At 47.4% G+C, this 17,991-nt stretch overlaps 7 protein-coding genes across 7 annotated transcripts; 6 read left to right on the top strand and 1 right to left on the bottom strand.

The window, feature by feature from the left end:
* Nucleotides 1-58: 58 nt before the first annotated feature.
* On the top strand, nucleotides 59-875 carry BGW36DRAFT_295272 (cell-cycle control medial ring component; the record flags this gene model as incomplete). Its single annotated transcript, XM_046211165.1, has 2 exons — nucleotides 59-169; nucleotides 267-875. The coding sequence occupies 2 exons, from the start codon at nucleotides 59-61 to the stop codon at nucleotides 873-875; spliced, it is 720 nt and encodes a 239-aa protein (XP_046072528.1).
* Nucleotides 876-1,118: 243 nt separating this feature from the next.
* BGW36DRAFT_379539 (DNA repair protein rad14) lies at nucleotides 1,119-2,559 on the top strand. The gene is made up of 3 exons (XM_046216219.1): nucleotides 1,119-1,270; nucleotides 1,334-1,928; nucleotides 1,992-2,559. The coding sequence occupies exons 1-3, from the start codon at nucleotides 1,172-1,174 to the stop codon at nucleotides 2,405-2,407; spliced, it is 1,110 nt and encodes a 369-aa protein (XP_046072529.1). The 5' UTR covers nucleotides 1,119-1,171; the 3' UTR covers nucleotides 2,408-2,559.
* A 362-nt stretch (nucleotides 2,560-2,921) lies between these two features.
* On the top strand, nucleotides 2,922-3,824 carry BGW36DRAFT_397465 (putative phosphoesterase; the record flags this gene model as incomplete). The annotated part of the gene is made up of 1 exon (XM_046218303.1): nucleotides 2,922-3,824. The coding sequence occupies one exon, from the start codon at nucleotides 2,922-2,924 to the stop codon at nucleotides 3,822-3,824; it is 903 nt and encodes a 300-aa protein (XP_046072530.1).
* Nucleotides 3,825-4,243: 419 nt separating this feature from the next.
* Nucleotides 4,244-6,324, top strand: BGW36DRAFT_379543 (PIG-P-domain-containing protein). Its single transcript, XM_046216220.1, has 2 exons — nucleotides 4,244-5,207; nucleotides 5,255-6,324. The coding sequence occupies exons 1-2, from the start codon at nucleotides 4,349-4,351 to the stop codon at nucleotides 5,923-5,925; spliced, it is 1,530 nt and encodes a 509-aa protein (XP_046072531.1). The 5' UTR covers nucleotides 4,244-4,348; the 3' UTR covers nucleotides 5,926-6,324.
* Nucleotides 6,325-6,830: 506 nt separating this feature from the next.
* BGW36DRAFT_296496 (WD40-repeat-containing domain protein) lies at nucleotides 6,831-9,458 on the top strand (the record flags this gene model as incomplete). Its single annotated transcript, XM_046211278.1, has 4 exons — nucleotides 6,831-6,921; nucleotides 6,991-7,272; nucleotides 7,352-9,142; nucleotides 9,199-9,458. 4 exons carry the CDS (start codon nucleotides 6,831-6,833, stop codon nucleotides 9,456-9,458), a joined length of 2,424 nt encoding a protein of 807 aa, XP_046072532.1.
* Nucleotides 9,459-12,050: 2,592 nt separating this feature from the next.
* Nucleotides 12,051-15,336, top strand: BGW36DRAFT_379546 (putative DUF221 domain protein). The gene is made up of 5 exons (XM_046216221.1): nucleotides 12,051-12,217; nucleotides 12,275-12,507; nucleotides 12,563-12,855; nucleotides 12,904-13,809; nucleotides 13,863-15,336. The coding sequence occupies exons 1-5, from the start codon at nucleotides 12,170-12,172 to the stop codon at nucleotides 14,975-14,977; spliced, it is 2,595 nt and encodes an 864-aa protein (XP_046072533.1). The 5' UTR covers nucleotides 12,051-12,169; the 3' UTR covers nucleotides 14,978-15,336.
* Nucleotides 15,337-15,700: 364 nt separating this feature from the next.
* On the bottom strand, nucleotides 15,701-17,824 carry BGW36DRAFT_417162 (putative agmatinase). The gene is made up of 9 exons (XM_046219372.1): nucleotides 17,476-17,824; nucleotides 17,310-17,406; nucleotides 17,091-17,181; nucleotides 16,951-17,034; nucleotides 16,662-16,883; nucleotides 16,388-16,605; nucleotides 16,238-16,330; nucleotides 16,020-16,170; nucleotides 15,701-15,950 (listed from the first exon to the last, which is right to left on the bottom strand). Exons 1-9 carry the CDS (start codon nucleotides 17,608-17,610, stop codon nucleotides 15,872-15,874), a joined length of 1,170 nt encoding a protein of 389 aa, XP_046072534.1. The 5' UTR covers nucleotides 17,611-17,824; the 3' UTR covers nucleotides 15,701-15,871.
* Nucleotides 17,825-17,991: the final 167 nt, after the last annotated feature.

Below are 17,991 nucleotides of genomic sequence, written 5' to 3' on the forward strand. Positions count from 1 at the left end.
GTTCGGTCTCTATTTCTTCGATAATTGTTCAGAGGACTGTCCTACAAAGCGCGCCATCATGACAGAACTTTCGTTTACCAAGAGCTTCCTTCAGGATGTCGACTCCAAGCCAATTAGGCTATCCTACGACTATGCCGTCCCTCCAGAGGACATAAGACTACCTGTGCCTGTGAGTAGCCCTCTTTGTCCTTATTCCATTGAGCGCAGTCTCCGCTCTTTGGTCGTCTTTTTTTGGTGACAACCGCCCCTCTAATGCTCTTCTATAGTATACACTACCCCGTCTTCAACCCCCGCATCCTCCAATGGCCAAGAAGATTAAGATAGCCGCTGCTCCAGGCTCTGCGAAATCAATCAATGTGCAATTAAAATCTGCGCGAAATCCAGTCCTCGAATTCTCCGTCGATAATGCCCCCCTCACAACGACAACGATTCACGACCTACGCGAAGCTGTGCGTGGCCGCGTCGTCGCTGGCGATGGGAAACCACCCCCAGCCGACAAAATAAAGATTCTATACAAGAAGAAGCCGATTGGCGGAAGTTCAGAAAAGACGTTAGCCGAGATTTTGTCAGATTCCGAACCCGATGTGCTCGCTGGTGGCAAAACAGTCGAGTTTGGCGTTATGATTATGGGAGGGGCCTCTGTCAAGTCGGAAACTACGGAGTCGCCAATTGGCGCAGCAGCAAAGGTTGTAGAGACGGAGCCGTTCGCGTCGGTTCCAGCTCAGGGATTACGAGGGCAGCAGGTTCTACAGACCGAAGAGTTCTGGAAAGACTTGGAAGGGTTTTTGGAGTTGAGGACCAAGGATACGGTCGAAGCACTCCGACTTGCGGGGGTCTTCAAGCGAGCGTGGCAGGCAGATGCTGCGCGGTCATGATATTCTCCTCCGTAGTCAGAGTTTGTAGTACATAGTTAGAAAACACTTTAATGCAACTGATCTCATCAAATATGTCGTCAAATTCAAGCCAATGAGATATCTGCAATTAAGATATTAGACCAATGGGTCCTCAATCTAGCGGCCGTTCCGTTGATTGGTTGATTTCTAGGCCTCAGCACCCACAGGTGGCGGGCGATAACGATCTCGCCCGCCATGTGCAATAGAAATAGATCTGTTGCCGTACCTTGATTCAACTGGGTCACGTCTTTTTCTTCGCTTCATCATCAGCACACAGAATGGTTACCGACAGGCCTTCAACCCCGCCTCCTCCGGAGGAGGTTCAGCCTGGCCAACTTCCCCGTGGTCCTCTCACACCTGAACAATTGCGCCGAATAGTATGAGCATCCAAGTTCGCCTTGAAAGCATTCGTTCACTTACAAATCCCCGCTCGCGAACAGGAAGTCAACCGCATGAAGGCAAAAGCTCTTCGCGAACAGCGCGAGTCTGAATCAGCAGCTAAAACCACCACCGCATCGTTATCACAACCCAAAATATCCGGCGTGAAACGATCGTTCAATACCATGACCTCCTCTCAAGGTCCCGCAACGGTGCGAGATGCCGCAAACAACCGACCCCTAGAAAGCATCAAACCTGCCCGCGCCTTCTCCAAATATGTTGAATATGAATTCAGCAAAATGACGGATACAAAAGGTGGCTTTTTAACCCAGGAAGATGACCCGTACAACAAAGCGCTCCACGTGGACGATGGGAAAGAGAAAAAGCCGGAACACATGACGCAAAAGGAATGGGAGAGGAAATTACTTATTGAGGATCTGAAACGGAACAAGACAGGTCCTTATGAGCCTGGGATAAGCCTGTTTGATGACGAGGCGACTCAGAAGAGGTGTAGAGAGTGCGGTACTTTGGAGATTGATTTCAAGTGGGAAGAAGCTTTCAAGTGCTGCGTTTGTAGTGCTTGCAAGGAGAAGTTTCCGGAAAAGTACAGCATGTTAACAAAGACCGAGGCCAAGGAGGATTATCTATTGACGGACCGTGAGTTATCCAAGTGCTACTCGAGATGGCTTGTAGCCATAAGTTAATTTGTTTTCTCGTCAGCGGAACTCCGAGATGAGGAGCTTCTTCCCCATCTTAAAAAGCCCAACCCGCACAAGTCTACGTGGAACGATATGATGCTCTATCTTCGCTTCCAAGTGGAAGAATATGCGTTCTCACCGAAGAAATGGGGCTCACCGGAAGCCCTCGATGCGGAATTCGAGCGAAGAGAGGTAGACAAGAAACGTCGAAGAGAGGAAAAGTTTAAGCAAAAACTGACCGATCTCAAAAAACGAACCCGAGTCGAAGCCTATCGTCGAAATCGACAGGGACCTGCTGGTGGTAATTTTGGTGACGATCTAGGGGGTAAGAAGCGACATGTACATCAGTGGGGTCGGTTGGTAGAGAATCCAGAGACAGGGATGAGCGTGAAGACGTGCGTGGACTGTGGAATGGAGGTTGAAGAATTGGTGTTTTGAGACTGGACTTTAAAGGGTCGTCTAATATCTTGCATTTGCCGTATTATACCCTATTATTATATGAGAGATGATTTATGTATTATAGCGTATTGAAAACCAGTTCTTGTTGCCAAAGACACAACCTCGTTTCTAGAAAAAACTGACTATAGTGTTCGCCTTTTACGTCAACATCCTCGCTTCATATAATCACGATTTCTTCATCTAATCATATCTCGTGTCTAGTTCCTAGAACAATGTATCATCGAATCACGTGTACTGATGCTGGATTTAGGGCTGCGGAAGTGGTCAACTGCGATTTCTTTGTCAAGACATGTCAGTTCACAGTCGACACTAGAAAACATTCTATATCCGTCGACAGCAACCTCAGATATGACACCAGTGTTTCTAAACATTAGAAGGGTTTAATGCATCTCAAAAACAGTCGTTGAACAAATCCGAGATGTCTGACTCGGTTCGGAGTCTGTAATCTGGACAACCAATCAACATGGGGAGCAGAAGTATCAGCGGGCCATTCATGGGAGCTCAGATTCCACAGAGACTTAGTATTGTACAAGATGTTGCCAAACGACTTTACTCATGGAATTCACACATATCAACCTTACATCAAGATGAAGGGAATGATAAATTCACCATTTGCTGCATCTCAGACACCCACAATTCCAAACCATCGCTGCCCGATGGTGATGTCCTCCTCCACGCAGGTGACCTCAGTCAATATGGAACCTTCGACGAAATTCAAGCTCAAATTAAATGGCTCGATTTGCAGCCTCACAAGCATAAAATTGTGATTGCTGGGAACCATGACCTTATTCTCGATCAGTCCTTCGTCAACACTCATCCTTACCGAGAAATCGGCAAACCAGGCAAAACCCGCCAGGATCTTCAGTGGGGAAGTGTCATATACCTAGAAGACAGCTCTTATACTATTAGAAGTGACGATGGCCATAGAAAGCTGAGAGTGTACGGAAGTCCACAAACACCGAAGTATGGCAATTTCGCATTTCAATACGACCCAATAAAGAGTATCTGGAATCACAGGATACCTGACGACATTGATATTCTACTTTCACACGGTCCACCCGCTGCACATCTTGACGAGGGCGGAAAAGGATGCAAATCGTTATTGCAAGAGATATGGAGGGTGAAGCCGAAGTTGGTTGTTTTTGGGCATATACATGGTGGACGAGGCCATGAAGTCATACCTCTCAATTCTTTTCAAGCTGCCTACGAGGATATTACTGTAAGGAATCACTCGTGGGTTGCTCTTATCAAGTTTATCATTATTTGGGCGTGGCAGATCTTGACGCAGTTGTTTGTTCGACCAAAGCATTCGCATGGGATGCATCTGGTGAATGCGGCGGTCATGGGGAGAAGAGACTCTTCGGAGAAGAATGATTCTATCGTGATTCATCTATGATAGTGAGTTATATTCTATCATACTGAATTGGAGCAAATTTATGCCTAGAAAACTTGGCCCACTTCAATATACAATGAATATTTTTAAGTTTCAAATTGTAATATTGATTCAATTAATCCATTGGTGTTCAGAACAGTCAATGGCACAGGCTCCAAAGCATATTTTTAGCTACATATAATTACAGATGGAGTACATTATTGATGTACATATATTTATCGTCAATGACAAAATGGGTGCTCTAAGTTCAAATAAAAGAAGTAGGCCAGAAAAAAGAATTCAATTTTTTTTGGCAAGGCAGTCATAAGTTTATTGATTAAGGAGAGGCATTGATTCGCTCATATACTACGAACTGGGCGGTGAGGGTGGGCAATATACTATTCCCTTCATATCGATAACATTTGGACACAATATTGCATGAACACATGTGCATACTTAATCATTTCAACATAATTTTAAGACGCCAATTTTCTGTCATTCAATGATCGAAACAACAAAATGCCCACATCATAACACAGCAGCAAGCAATGGCTCACAGAAGCGATGATTTTTCTGTATCCTCCGGAATCGAAAGCGTCACTCCCTTTCCCCCATTAGAAGATGATAACCATGTCGGTGGACCAACGGCCACGATCGCCGACAATGAAGACGATGCGCTGCATATGAAGGATCTTCCACGGCGCAGCCGTGCTGGAACTACCCATTCAACAATATACACGGGCCCCCTATCTCCTAGCACACGTTTGCTCGGAGGCGTAACCACCACCAGAACGTCAGCAGACTCGCAGGATCCAGAGGATAATCACGTCATATCGCCAACAATTGAAATCGAGGGTCGCGCCTCCAATGAAACAGATTTTCAAGCACACTATTTTGCTGAACATGACTCTCTCGTCGGGATAGAAGGTGAATCGCTTGATTCTGAGGGAGAGGAGCTTGGTGACGATGACGACGATAACGACGAGGACGACGACGAGGACGACGACGACGATGATGATGATGATGACGACGAAGAAGATGGCGAGGAGAACGAGGATAATAATGGATTTAATAATAATAGTAATGCAGTGGGCATGCAGCGCCCTTTCATGCAATCATCAACCTCTCTCTCTGGACCACACGCATTCGCACCACCATTCTACAATAGACCTCCCACACCACTCCCTCCGTCGCCCTCATTGACATCGTTATTGCGACCACCATTCTCGACGACAACGTCGAGACCAACAACGCCCGATACTTCTGACGGAGAGACACCGAATGATACTGAAGCTGCAGTAGCCAAATCCGCGAGAATCGCGACGACTGTGCCGCGTGCAAGTCCCAAAGTGCCAACATACGAGTACTATGGATTTGCCCTGTATTTGACGTCGTCATTCGCTTTCTGTATGTCTCATTACTTACACATATAAAAAACGACTAACAAAGCGTAGTGATATATCTTCTCTGGTCTTACCTGCCATCTCCCTTTCTTCACCAACTCGGAATCTACTACTATCCTAATCGTTGGTGGTCCCTTGCTATCCCTGCTTGGCTGGTCATGGGTCTAGTCTACATATATGTCGCGCTGGCTAGCTACAACACGGGATATCTTACATTGCCGATGACGTCTGTTGAAAATATCGTCGACGAAGTCGCCACCGTTGCCGTGATAGACAGTAAAGGGCGGCGACGACCGGGCGGCAGCGAGAAAATGAAGCCAGGATCGGCGACTAGCCAAACAATGTCTGCTGTTCATAATCGGCGGATGCATGGACATTATGCCTCTGGTAGCACTGGCAGCGCAGGCGGAGGTACCGTAAGCGAAAGAGGCGGTGGATTATCATGGAAGGAACTATGGGCTGAAGGTACAGATGCGGTGATGGATATTCCAGTGGGCGGGGTGTGTGAAGTTCTCTATGGCAAGGACCGAGAGCTCGATCCGGATGAGATTGAGCTGGACGGCGAAGAAGAAGACAAGGAAGACGAGAACGAAGCCAACTACACGCAGTACAAGCGCCTTGAAGGGCATGAGTTTCCACCCTTTGAGGATGATGATACTTCTCAGTTCCGTTCCGAGGCCGCTGAGGCATACTCGTCGTATAGCAGTCGACGGCCGTGGTGAGGAATACAGCATGTAGACGTGGACATGTATATTACAAATAGCAACGAATGATATTCACGATAGATGCCAATATTCTGGTCCGAGCACGGCGAATGAATGCGCAGCCTCATGCAAACGCAATGCAGCAGAGACAAAGCATCGGTATCTACATGTATTGTATTGTACCACAGCCATGACCCCGCCCCCTAGCACAAAAAAAACACAAAACACAAAAGGCAAAACAGTCGTGTGTAACCAGCAAGCCGTAAACCATTTAACACAAGTTGATCCGATGCGGGGGGGGATACTGGAGGCACGTGCTCCCAAGACAACTTGGGGTCGCCCAGCGGCACTTAGCGAGAAGTGACCAAGGGATAGAGCAGCATGTCCATATGTTCATATGTTGATATCGAATCGATGCAGCAAAACAACAGCGGGCTCTAGACTGTCGAAGCTGTCGAGACCACGCTAGGACGGATACGGGGAGCCAGCCAATTAGGGCGCGCGGACGAGCAACTAAGCTGAGCGGCCCGGCAGAAACGCGAGGACAGCTTCGACGTTGACTGACACGGACACTGGCAGATCAACTCACTCCTCGCCCTCGCTCGCTCGCTCGACCTCATCGCCAGACCTGCAGGCATCGACTCTGGATGCCGCCGGTAATTACCTACTCCCCTACACTCTCACCATTCATTGATCGCAGGAGATTCATCGCCCTGCGCTGCTGGTCACCCGGCCAGGGGTTTGGTTTGCATACCCATCCGAAGGTTTGACGACGAGACGAATCAAAATAATAATTGCACGATCGGTCGGCCTCCAGCCAAACCATTCCCTTGCGCGCCCAGCTGCGACCGCCAGGAAAGCCCTCTGCTGCTGGCCCATTTTTTGACACACCTGCCTTCATGGCCTGGCAGTCGCCATCTGCCATGGCTGGCAATGGAGGAGGACTTGGTGGTGCGCCGGGTGAGGGGGTCCCCGGCCATCCTCAACCTCAGGGCACCGAATATACGCTACAAGGTGAGTCTGCGACTACGGTACTTCTAGAGAAGTTACCCCATCTAACCGGGTCTTTTTTCTGTGATGCAGGGGTAATGCGCTTTCTCCAAACCGAATGGCACCGTCACGAACGAGACCGCAACGCCTGGGAGATCGAGCGTGCAGAGATGAAGTCTCGCATTGGGCGCTTGGAAGGCGATGTGCGGACTAGTAAGCGACTGCATGAGTCGCTGGGTAAGCATGTCAAGATGCTCGAGTTTGCCTTGAAAAAGGAGCGAGAGACAGTTCGCAGTTTACGCAACGGTGAGAAAATCGACCACGTTCGCGACCCAAAAGAGATCGCCAAGGAGAGCTTGAAAAGCTTACCAAAATGTGGGCACCCCTTTTATTTACTTGTTCATTTACGTCTTCAGAAGGCCTGGTTGAATGCTAATTTGTGGTAACTGTACAGCTCCCGGCAAGCGCGATACTGGCTTAGAAATCGAACTCGAGCCAGATGACTCGGCCCATCCCGACGTACGCCAGGACACAGAACGTGAAAAATCTCGTGTGTATTTGAGCAAATGCGCACAAGAGGTCTCCTACCACGTCATCCCAGCGTCCCATCCGCCTCCGGAACTCACAAATCAAGACTTGCAGCCTGGCTTGTATGGGGACCAGCTTCCCCAACAAAGCCTTGAAGAGGCATATCATCAACAACAGCAGCAGCAGCAGAAACAGCAACAACAACAGCAAAACAGCGCGATGGTACGAGAGGCTGCACTGCAAAACCACCAGTATGCTGACGCCAATTCCGCTCCCGGCCGAGGTCCAATGCGCAGCTTGCTTCCATCACAAACGCCAATAACCGCAGTCGAAAACCGCAATGCAAGAATGGCAGCTGCCGGCAATGATGAATGCAGTGAGGAAGCAGATATGTTCAATTTTGCGCGCGTAAAAAAGGCGCTTGATAATCGGCAGCAACAACCTCAGGATGCATCCTTGACAGACCCGGATGGCTGGAATTTCGAGGAACCTGCCACAGCCCAAGATCCAGAACCAGAGCAGGTGGCTCATCATCGACCAGATACTGATGTCTTTCCTAAAGCCAATCTGCTACCCCCGAAATCGCCGCCTCGCGGTTCGCATCGACGGAAGAGCTCTGGAGCAAGCAGACGAAAGAGCGATGGTAGCGTGGACTTCCGAGATGCTGCAGCAACACAACAGAACACGGACACTACATTCAAAGTGCGATTTGCTCTTCGCGGCCATCTCGATGTTGTGCGATCAGTGATTTTCACCGGTGGTGGCAGCCCATCTGAACCGGAGATATGTACTAGCAGTGATGACGGAACGATCAAACGTTGGATTCTACCTGCATCTTACGGCAATTTCGGACCTGGTGCGGGAAGTGATTTGGATGTGACAAGCTATTTCACGCATCGAGGCCATGTCGGCGCGGTGACCTCACTCGCGGCGTGTCCTCCTTCTCCCAATTTCTCGAGCGGTGGACGAGTGTTAGGTGATGGCTGGGTCTTCTCAGGTGGACAAGACGCCAGTATTCGCGTTTGGGAACGCGGCAGGGTCGATCCTAAGGCGACATTAGATGGCCATACAGACACTGTATGGGGCTTGTGTATCTTGCCTGGCACGGCAGGGTCAGTCTTTGGCGAGCGCTGCAGCAACTATGGAGGAGCTGAGCGCATTCTACTCGCATCTGGTGGTGCTGACGGCCGGATAATCATCTGGGCTGTGAGCGCACCGCCCCAAGTCACGTCACCCCAACCTGGTGCGCGCCGAGGTAATGGTCGACGTGCAAACTCCATCTCGTCGGGATCCAATTTCCCGTCATCGCCGCAGCCAAGCACAGCTACTGCAACTCCTTTCCATTATACGATGGTTCATAACATTGTCCGCCCGGAATCCCCATCAGTAACATGCATCAGTCCTTTGTCTCCCGCTGGCTTGAATTTTGTTGTGTCTTACACGGACGCATCGATTCTGGTATACGATACTCGTACTGGTGAAGAGGTGGTTGGAATGGCGAGCTTGGAGACATATGATGGTACTCCGTCAACAGGTGTTAACTCTGTGGTCACGACAACGATTGGATTTGACGGCACGGCAAGCCTTGACCCCAACCGGGCGTTGACAGAAGAAGAGGCTGTCATCCATGGGGCAACAGGTACAAGTGGTGGAGTCGAAGGTGTCATAATCAGCGGCTACGAAGACAGGTACATTCGCTTTTTTGATGCCAATAGTGGTAAGTTATAATTATATTTTGTTCCAATGGCCAATGTCATCTAATGTCGATTCTAGGTCAATGTACTTACACCATGCTCGCCCACCCATCCGCAATTTCCTCGCTATCACTATCGCCTGATGGACGAGAACTCGTCTCAGCTGGACATGACGCCAGCTTGCGGTTCTGGTCATTGGAAAAGCGCAGCTGTACGCAAGAGATCACAAGTCACCGCCTGATGCGCGGCGAAGGTGTATGTTCGGTAGTATGGAGTCGTGATGGCCGATGGGTAGTCGGTGGCGGCGGCGATGGCGTCGTGAAAGTGTTTTCCAGATAATCCCTTCCCCCCTCTTCCTTGCCTCAAAATGTTTCTATATATCCTTATTTCTTCTTGTTTTGCATGATATTTCTGATTGCAAACACTGTAAAACCTACCGATATGTGAGCGAGCATTTGCAATGGGCGTCGTCGTTGCCGTTGGTCATCATCGTCATCGTCGTCTCTCTGCTTTGAGAGACGGACATCTTGTACTGTTCTTGTTGCTGATTTCATATTGAAAATTTTTTTTTAATTTTCTTTTTATTTTGTTTTACTCCGACTTTTTATGTGGATAAGATACACTTCGCTTCGCTTCATATTTATTCTCGACTACGACTACATTTTGATCTCTGGCAATGCTGATGTCAACGACTGACTGACGGATTGATTGATTGGTACTTGGATTTGACATTCCCCTTTTACTTAGGTATGAATTTTATTTCATGGCAATGACAATTGACACTTGATGCGAATGATGAAGCAAGCAAAAGAGATACAATACGAAAGGCATCGCAACGAAGGAATATATACATCATTGATCAATCGATGTAAGGGAATCAAAGTTTTTATCATAAGATTCTATTTTATACAAATTTAGCGTTTCCACTTGTGTTGCTAGAACCAGATATCAATTTCTTGATATGTCAGATTATTATTATGTGTTCGGTTGCATCTAACTGAGACAGTGAGTCTGCTGTTCTAGGATGGTTGGTATTCTGGGTTGTATACGTCAATTGATGTATGCTGTCTTTGACCTTGATGACAGCTGTATATGGGTAAAGGCCGTGTGTACAGAGTGAGTGTAAGTAACTTTACTTGACGTGTATTAACAAGAAGACTTGGATGAGCAAATTTAGGAAAGATACCATATTGCTTATCTGAGAGCGCTTTTCCATCATTGGATACCGTTATCGACGTGCAGCCTTGACAACCGAAAGCCAAAACCTTCAAGACCTGCTAGAATGCTTACATTGATGTTCTCACCGTAACCAGCCCCGAGACCGAAATAGAGCGAAATAGACAGGTTTACAAGAAAATCTTGGTCGAGAGACACACTCTTGACGATATGCAGCATATCATTACGTATACTTCCAACGCAAGGAAGAGTGAACGAAGAGATCTACCTCACGTTCTTCGTGTGTTTGTGAGTGATCATGCGCTGTGTAAGTATCAACGTGCAGTTCGTGGCGTGTAACCTCCTTGCATAGCTGAGCATGCGACGTCGACGGAACAAGATATATATACGACTTGACCATTTTCTCGGGCCACGGGGTTACAGCTCGTACAGTCGCGTTCGACTATGCGTGCATTTGGATCTTTGACTCTTCGCGCCGCGTCATGCCGGTACGTCTGGCCTCGAGCCTCGAACAGAATCGATGAATATGCTACTAGTATTGTCTTGCGGTTACACAAGCAGCACATATCGTCACCCAGATCTACACAGTAACCAGCACGCTCACGCCATGATTAGACTTGTATTGATGGCGAGGCGTACACTCTATCAGTCACTCGGTGCGAGGATGAAGTCACTGATTGACAGAAAAGACGATCACTCAGGACTTAAATGCTCATTCAACACTCTGCAGAGTTTTGACACATCCAGCGCTCTGGTTTTGACAGCTCGTATTAAGTAGCTCATTGATCAGCAGAGAAAATGCCGAAAATTGCCCGGACACACAAAAAGAAATGTGAGACCAGAGTTGACGCGCTTTGGCGACGAATAAGGATGCTGCAGCTACTCCTAGCGCGTCGATAGTCGGCTTGTCATGGCTGGGCCAGTGCTTCTTAGCCTTGTCAATCACCAAGCACGGCTGCGACACAGCCAGTCAGACGCATTATTGGTGCTCTCTAGTGATAGACTCTTATGGCTTTGGATTATTATGATCTATTAAGCCCTGTTCGTCCGCCCGGCTGGTGCTTGTAGTGCCGGTTCGTGCCCACAATGCCTCGATTTTGGTCCTGTCACTGCAAAGTAAGCAAGCCTGCATGGTAGTAGCTACTGAAGGGTTCGCAAGCGAACTCGAATTCTTCATGACTGGTCAGTGAAGCATACAGCTGCAGCAGAGCTAATGCAGAACAGCCCAGCGACGACTGGTTTGGGATTCCCTCGCATGATATCTGATTTGAAATTAATTTATTCACTTCGCCATTCCACGCTATGGCGTGGAACATCGTACATGCCTCTTGTGCTCAATAATGTAACGACTCGAATCAGTAAGACTACTGGTGAGAACAGATCGGCGATCAGGACGATCGCACCATAGCGTGCGACTGTGCGTGTCATAGCGTGTGCGGCCCGGGAATGCATTTATTACATTTAATATTATTGACAAAACTGTCCAATCCAAGGGCCATCATTCTACGCTAAGCTGCTAGCCTGGCGGATTCTTCTTCTTGTGAACGAAAGATTTCGTTCCTGATCTCTAGCGCCATCTTACTGGCCAGCCCAGCAGTAGAGTCGCCAGTACCACGGAGGGGTTTGGCTACCAGCCACATCCCTAGGCCAATCGCGCACTGGCATTTCCAGTGGATTTCAACATGGCGCTCCAGAGCCCACGCTTGGATCCAGAATTATTGACAGATCCATTTTTGACTACGCCTTCTCCCCTATCGTGAGAGGAGGGGAGAGAGGGCTTTAAAGCGTCCAAACCCCGGATCATTACTCTCTCATTCGGAATGACCATGATTTGCCAATGACCCTGACCAAATAGTTGCACCCGTCTGTCCATCATGGCTGACGCGGTATTCGCTATTTTGGCTAAGCGTGATGATATCACTGTATGCTCCAGTGCTGATTTGCCCGGTGTTGTTTGAAGCGAAACTCACTGCGGATAGGACCCCAACAATGATCCTAATATCGGATCATCTCGAGGCAATGCATCTTCTACCTCCGGAGACGTTGTCGAGCACCTAACTGGCAGTGGCTCGACATCTGGCTCCGCCTTGGTGTCGACACTCGCCCCGGCCCTGATCATCGCTATCTTCTGGTTTGGCCTGTTCATTATATGTCGTCGGACTCAACAACGGTGGTACTCGCCGCGGTCTCATTTGCCTAATCTTCATCACCAGTAAGATACCAAGACCCTACCAAGTTAGGGCTTTATTTTAATCTTTTGCCTTTAGTGAGCGCACCCCCGAATTGCCTGGTGGATTCGTCAATTGGTTTGGAACTTTTTTCCAAATCGCGGACTCACACGTCCTCCACCATTCATCTCTTGATGGATACCTATTCCTTCGGTTTTTGCGCATGCTTTGCACCACATGCTTTATCGGAATGGTCATTCTTTGGCCTGTCTTGCTGCCTATACATGCTACCGGAGGCGCTGGTAACGCTCAATTGGACCGGTTGAGTTTTAGCAATGTTGTCAATCCCATTAAATACTATGCCCATGTCGTTATGGGTATAGTCTTTTTCAGTAAGTGCCAGTGTAGGCGTACCTTTTCCACAGCTAACTAGTATCTAGCATATGTATTCTTCGTCGTCACCCGCGAGAGCCTGTTCTATGCCAACCTACGACAAACTTATCTCAACTCTCCTGCTTATGTCGATCGTATATCCTCCAAGACAGTGCTTTTCATGTCTGTGCCTAATGCATATAAAAACGAGAAGAAATTACGACAAGTATTTGGTGACGGCATCCGTCGCATCTGGATTACTTCCGACTGCAAGGAATTGAACAAAAAGGTTGACGAGCGTGATACCCTGGCGTTGAGATTAGAACATGCTGAGACAAAGCTTGTTCGTGCCGCAAATTTCGCGCGACTGAAAGAAATGAAGAATAAGGCGGGGACCACAAATGAATGTGAGGATTGCGAAATGTCTGATCCCTTGTGGTCCCGAAAGGTCAAACGGCCGATGCATCGTGTCAATTTTTTTGGCCGAAAAGTCGATAGTATTCAATATTATCGTATGCGTCTCGCTGTGGCTATTCAAGAAGTCGACGCACTGCAACGAAAACACCGTGACGGTGATGCTAAATATCTTTCTGCGATCTTCATCGAATTCAACACACAGTCCGAAGCCCAGGTTGCCTTCCAGACTCTATCCCATCATCAACCGATGCATATGACGCCGCGGTATACTGGAATTGCCCCTAAGGAAGTCATCTGGTCGGCCTTGAATCTCAGCTGGTGGCAACGAATTGTCCGTAAATTTTTGGTGCAAGGCGGTATTGCCGCTATGATTATATTCTGGTCGATCCCCGCAGCTATCGTGGGAAGTATTTCAAATATCACATATTTGGCTAACACGGTTCCTTTCTTGAAGTGGCTGGTAGACCTCCCTGAGTTTATCAAAGGCATTATATCTGGATTACTTCCCTCCGCGGCATTGGTTTTGCTGATGTCGTTGGTGCCCCCTATTTGCAGATGTAAGTACTAAACACCCACCATCAAGGTCGGACGTGCACGCTAAGAAGTATAGTCTGTGCAAGAAAGGCAGGATTGCCTTCCTTATCACGAGTCGAGCTCTTCACTCAATCGGCACATTTTTGCTTTCAAGTAGTTCAAGTGTTTTTGGTCACGACAATCACATCAGCCGCATCAGCCGCTGTCGGTCAAATCATCAAAAATCCATTGTCAGCTAAAGATCTTTTGGCGCAAAATCTACCCAAGGCATCCAACTTCTACATATCCTATTTCCTTCTCCAAGGACTCTCGATGAGCTCTATTGCTGTGGTCCAGATCATGAGTGCACTTATCTTTAAGGTCATGTCCATGTTCTTCGCAAGCACTCCGCGACGACTATTCAAACGCTGGACAGAACTCGCCGGCCTCAGTTGGGGCAACGTTTTCCCGGTGTTCACTAACATGGGGGTTATCGCTCTGACATACTCATGCATTGCGCCTCTCGTGTTGGTGTTTGCCTTCCTTGGCCTGTTTCTTGTCTATCAAGCTTACCGATACAACCTGCTATTTGTCTATAATATCAACATTGACACCAAGGGTCTTGTATACCCACGCGCCCTACAACACCTGTTAACAGGTATCTACCTCGCCGAGATTTGCATGATAGGTCTTTTCTCCATCAAAGGGGCGATTGGCCCCTTGATAATTATTGCCTTCTATACCGTCCTTACCATACTCGCCCACATTTCCCTAAATGAAGCCCTTTCGCCACTAATGAACTTTCTCCCTCGCTCTCTCGACACCGAAGAAGAAGAGATTCAAGCCAACGCCGAAGCCGAAGAGCAATATAGACATGCCATTACCCGTCACGGCAAGATTTGGAAATGGTTTCACCCGAACCTGTACAAAGACTATGCTGACTTACGCCGAAAAGTGCGTCGAGATATTATCCGAATCGAATACTCAGAGATTGAATTAGAGGAAGCTTATTATGAGCCGTGTATCACAGCAAAGACACCCATGCTTTGGGTCCCGAAGGACGAGGGCGGTGTTAGCCAAGAGGAAATCAGGCAAACGAGTGCGGTGATTCCGATTTCGGACCAGGGTGCTCATTTGGACGAGAAAAATAAGATTAAATGGAATAAATATGACGAAGAGTTGCCGGTGTGGGAACGCAAGATTTTGTATTGATCTATCACACTGATTGTATTTTTTTGTATACGTGTATTATTGTGACCAAGTTCTCCACCAATCGATTTTCTCATGGACAAACTCATTTCCTCATAGTTTCTAGTCTTTTGTCTCGGAGTTATTGGGCTGAATTTTGATAATAGCATTACTTGAATGTTCCAAGTCGAAAATGCCTCAACTGATAAGCATAACCCGATTCCGTGTATCTCATCAATAGCTTCTACCATCAAGGAAAGTGTAGTACCAGGAGAAATTATATTTCCTGTCCCCACTCCTTGGAAATGCCAAAAATGGAAAAGTTCGAGGTCCTGTTGTCTAGTTTCTTATCGGTCAAAACTCCATGTACGTATACGTCATTACCCTATATAGTCTGGAGTCTCGAGATAAGGATAACCCGTTGGCCCCACTCCCAAGAGTTTCCTAAATGGGATAGATGTACTACGTCAATGTTGTCAATGTAGGTATATCCTCCTTCAAATCGATGCCGGAATTCGGATTTTTCAGAAAACCCCCTATCTATGATTTTACTAACGGCTGTGAGTTTTGAGTCTGCGTTTAATGACTCTGATTTCCGCTCCTGAAGTTTCGTACGTTAGATATCATGGAGACGAAGTATGATTCAGTGGGCATTCTTAAGGATATCGGGGTCAGTTCATGGACTTCAAATTAGGATATTGAAATTTCAGCATTATGAAAGTGAATAATTAAAGTGAAATCTAGTACACCAAACTCTAATATACCATTTAGTATTTAGCTAATCCTATCCACATATACTTCAAACTATATGTGCAATACCGTCAAGTAATCAAAAGCTAGCACCGCCGCCAGATACATGTACACCAGCCTTATTGACCATCAAAATCTCATAAGTCCCAATTTATGTGCACATTGTTCTCACTTAGACGCATCGATCGTTAACGGGCCCTTTTTAACCATCATCGTAAGAACTTCGTACAAAACATCTGCCGCAGCCCTGATTCACCAAGCCGAATTAGTTTTATTCTACTCAGAGTATACCCGTCAAGGAATGAAGTAAACGTACATAGTTGTATGTTCCGCATTGGTGTCGTACGCGGGCGCAACCTCAACAATATCAGCACCGATGAAGTTGAGTCCGTCGAGACCACGCAGGATTGTGCGAAGTTCGCGCGTAGACCAGCCTCCTGTTTCGGGAGTACCAGTTGCGGGGGCGACTATCGAAAAGGGTTACCACAGATTAGCTTATTTTCTTTTCAAGGAGGAATAAAGGGGGAAATTTACAAGCTGGATCCAGAGTGTCAATGTCAATGGACAGATAAACTGGGTTGACGGTTCCGACCCGATCACGGATTCTTTTTATTATTCCGCCGGTACCTTTCAAATTTCAAGTTAGCGTTCAGATATAAGGCCTTTTGATAAGTAGAAAAATACCTATGGTATCAACCTCCCTAGCTTCGACAATCTCAAATCCAACATATCCGTCATTGTCATAATCCGACGGCCCTGAGAGAGTAGTGCGGATACCAGCGTGGATATTCGAATCGTTCCTCAGAAGGCCCTCCATGGCAGCATGGTAGAAATATGTTCCATGGTTGATGCTGGCAGTCTTGGAGGGTGCGCCACCAAAAACCTTGGGTTTCCATGTGTCCCTGTATCTCCCATTAGCATTTTACAGAACAAATTTCTAGCAAGGGTAAGCATTTACAAATGGCTGTCAAAATGAATCACCGATACTGGCCCATATGCTCGATTAATGCTTCTTAATAAAGGCAACGTAATGGTATGATCTCCTCCCAGTGTGATGACTCTTGGCAATGTTTTCCCTGCGCGAGAAAGACCCGGTTTTTCGGCATCGGTAAAGGGTTTACGCATCATGACGCTGTTGTGGCCGTCTTCGATTTGCTGAATAGCATAATCATTGTCATACCTGCGCAAAGAAGTCTAATTAGCACAATTTCTCCAATAACCAAAAATTCGGGCGTATGTGGACGTACGAGGTAACAGGAATATCACCGCAGTCGAGAACCTTGATATCACCCGAGAATGGATTGGCATCTAATGGGACGTTGTAACCACCGCTGTTTGGTAGGTTAGCTATGAGCTGCGGCGGCCAAATTAAAGGGAGAGAACGTACTAAAGATTCAGCCGACGAGAACCCTGTCTGATGCCGCTAGGGCCAAATCTGGCGCCTGGTCTGTAGGATGTTCCGGTATCGAATGGGGCTCCTATAGATCGTATGCACACATTAGCTTTGATCCAGCAGGACGTGTTGAGGACCTTGTGAGATTCATAGTTATAAATCGCAGATCTCCCAACTATCAGATTAAAATTCCAAGAAAATTCAACAACGAACCCAAGAAAGCAATGTCGTACGTCTCCTCATCGCTCGCTAGACAAGGAAAATATGGAAGTCGCCCGAACGTCGAAATTCCAGAGAAAACCGAATCAGCCTGTGCATAAATTGCTTTTGTTAGTACACGCACTTTTCAAGCAAGAACCAGCCAATGAAGAACGCATACCTGTGTTCCGCCGTCACCTGGAAGAGTGTTGTACCACAATTGCTTATGCGGTCCAGACATGGGCAATTGCTGGTGGTTTCCATGAGCATAAGCGAGGCTGGCGAGTGCCAGAGTGTTGACAATAGATACGTGCATAGTGTACAGTGTACAGTCCTGTCTTCGAATGAAAAAGGAAGGTAAGCTACAATTGGAGTACAACAGCAATATGAGAAAAAAATTCGCCAGAAAACCAAGATCGGGAGGTATTATATGGTGAATGCGTCATCCATTGGAACCATGTATTTTGAGCGGCGAAACTTCCGTGTGGATTTGTTCACCGACTGTCTGCTCTATCGGACCACTGTCTCTCATGCATGACATTGTGACAATCATATCCAAATAATGTATAGAAAAGATAACCGCATATGTGAGTACTGCAGGGTGATTTCGATATGAATGGCTCCCCGCTAAACTCTAAAAACATTCCTGATTCAGTTTAGCTTTGCTTTAGCTGTCCTGCCATCCCCACTCCCGCAG

The sequence above is a fragment of the Talaromyces proteolyticus genome, assembly GCF_021365285.1.
Source record: "Talaromyces proteolyticus strain PMI_201 chromosome Unknown BGW36scaffold_6, whole genome shotgun sequence".
Taxonomy (NCBI): Eukaryota; Fungi; Ascomycota; class Eurotiomycetes; order Eurotiales; family Trichocomaceae; genus Talaromyces; species Talaromyces proteolyticus.

What these genes read in the sequence shown, in the direction of transcription:
- BGW36DRAFT_379539 (XM_046216219.1), top strand. Translation starts at nt 1,172, where the DNA reads ATGGTTACCGACAGGCCTTCAACCCCGCCTCCTCCGGAGGAGGTTCAG. An exon ending in CTGAACAATTGCGCCGAATA is followed by an intron (nt 1,271 to 1,333) that starts GTATGAGCATCC and finishes GCTCGCGAACAG; the next exon opens with GAAGTCAACCGCATGAAGGC. An exon ending in GGATTATCTATTGACGGACC is followed by an intron (nt 1,929 to 1,991) that starts GTGAGTTATCCA and finishes TTTTCTCGTCAG; the next exon opens with CGGAACTCCGAGATGAGGAG.
- BGW36DRAFT_379543 (XM_046216220.1), top strand. Translation starts at nt 4,349, where the DNA reads ATGGCTCACAGAAGCGATGATTTTTCTGTATCCTCCGGAATCGAAAGC. An exon ending in GACGTCGTCATTCGCTTTCT is followed by an intron (nt 5,208 to 5,254) that starts GTATGTCTCATT and finishes AACAAAGCGTAG; the next exon opens with TGATATATCTTCTCTGGTCT.
- BGW36DRAFT_379546 (XM_046216221.1), top strand. Translation starts at nt 12,170, where the DNA reads ATGGCTGACGCGGTATTCGCTATTTTGGCTAAGCGTGATGATATCACT. An exon ending in TTGCCTAATCTTCATCACCA is followed by an intron (nt 12,508 to 12,562) that starts GTAAGATACCAA and finishes TTTTGCCTTTAG; the next exon opens with TGAGCGCACCCCCGAATTGC. An exon ending in TATGGGTATAGTCTTTTTCA is followed by an intron (nt 12,856 to 12,903) that starts GTAAGTGCCAGT and finishes ACTAGTATCTAG; the next exon opens with CATATGTATTCTTCGTCGTC.
- BGW36DRAFT_417162 (XM_046219372.1), bottom strand. Translation starts at nt 17,610, where the DNA reads ATGCACGTATCTATTGTCAACACTCTGGCACTCGCCAGCCTCGCTTAT. An exon ending in CAGGTGACGGCGGAACACAG is followed by an intron (nt 17,407 to 17,475) that starts GTATGCGTTCTT and finishes ATTTATGCACAG; the next exon opens with GCTGATTCGGTTTTCTCTGG. An exon ending in TGACACTCTGGATCCAGCTT is followed by an intron (nt 16,171 to 16,237) that starts GTAAATTTCCCC and finishes CCTTTTCGATAG; the next exon opens with TCGCCCCCGCAACTGGTACT.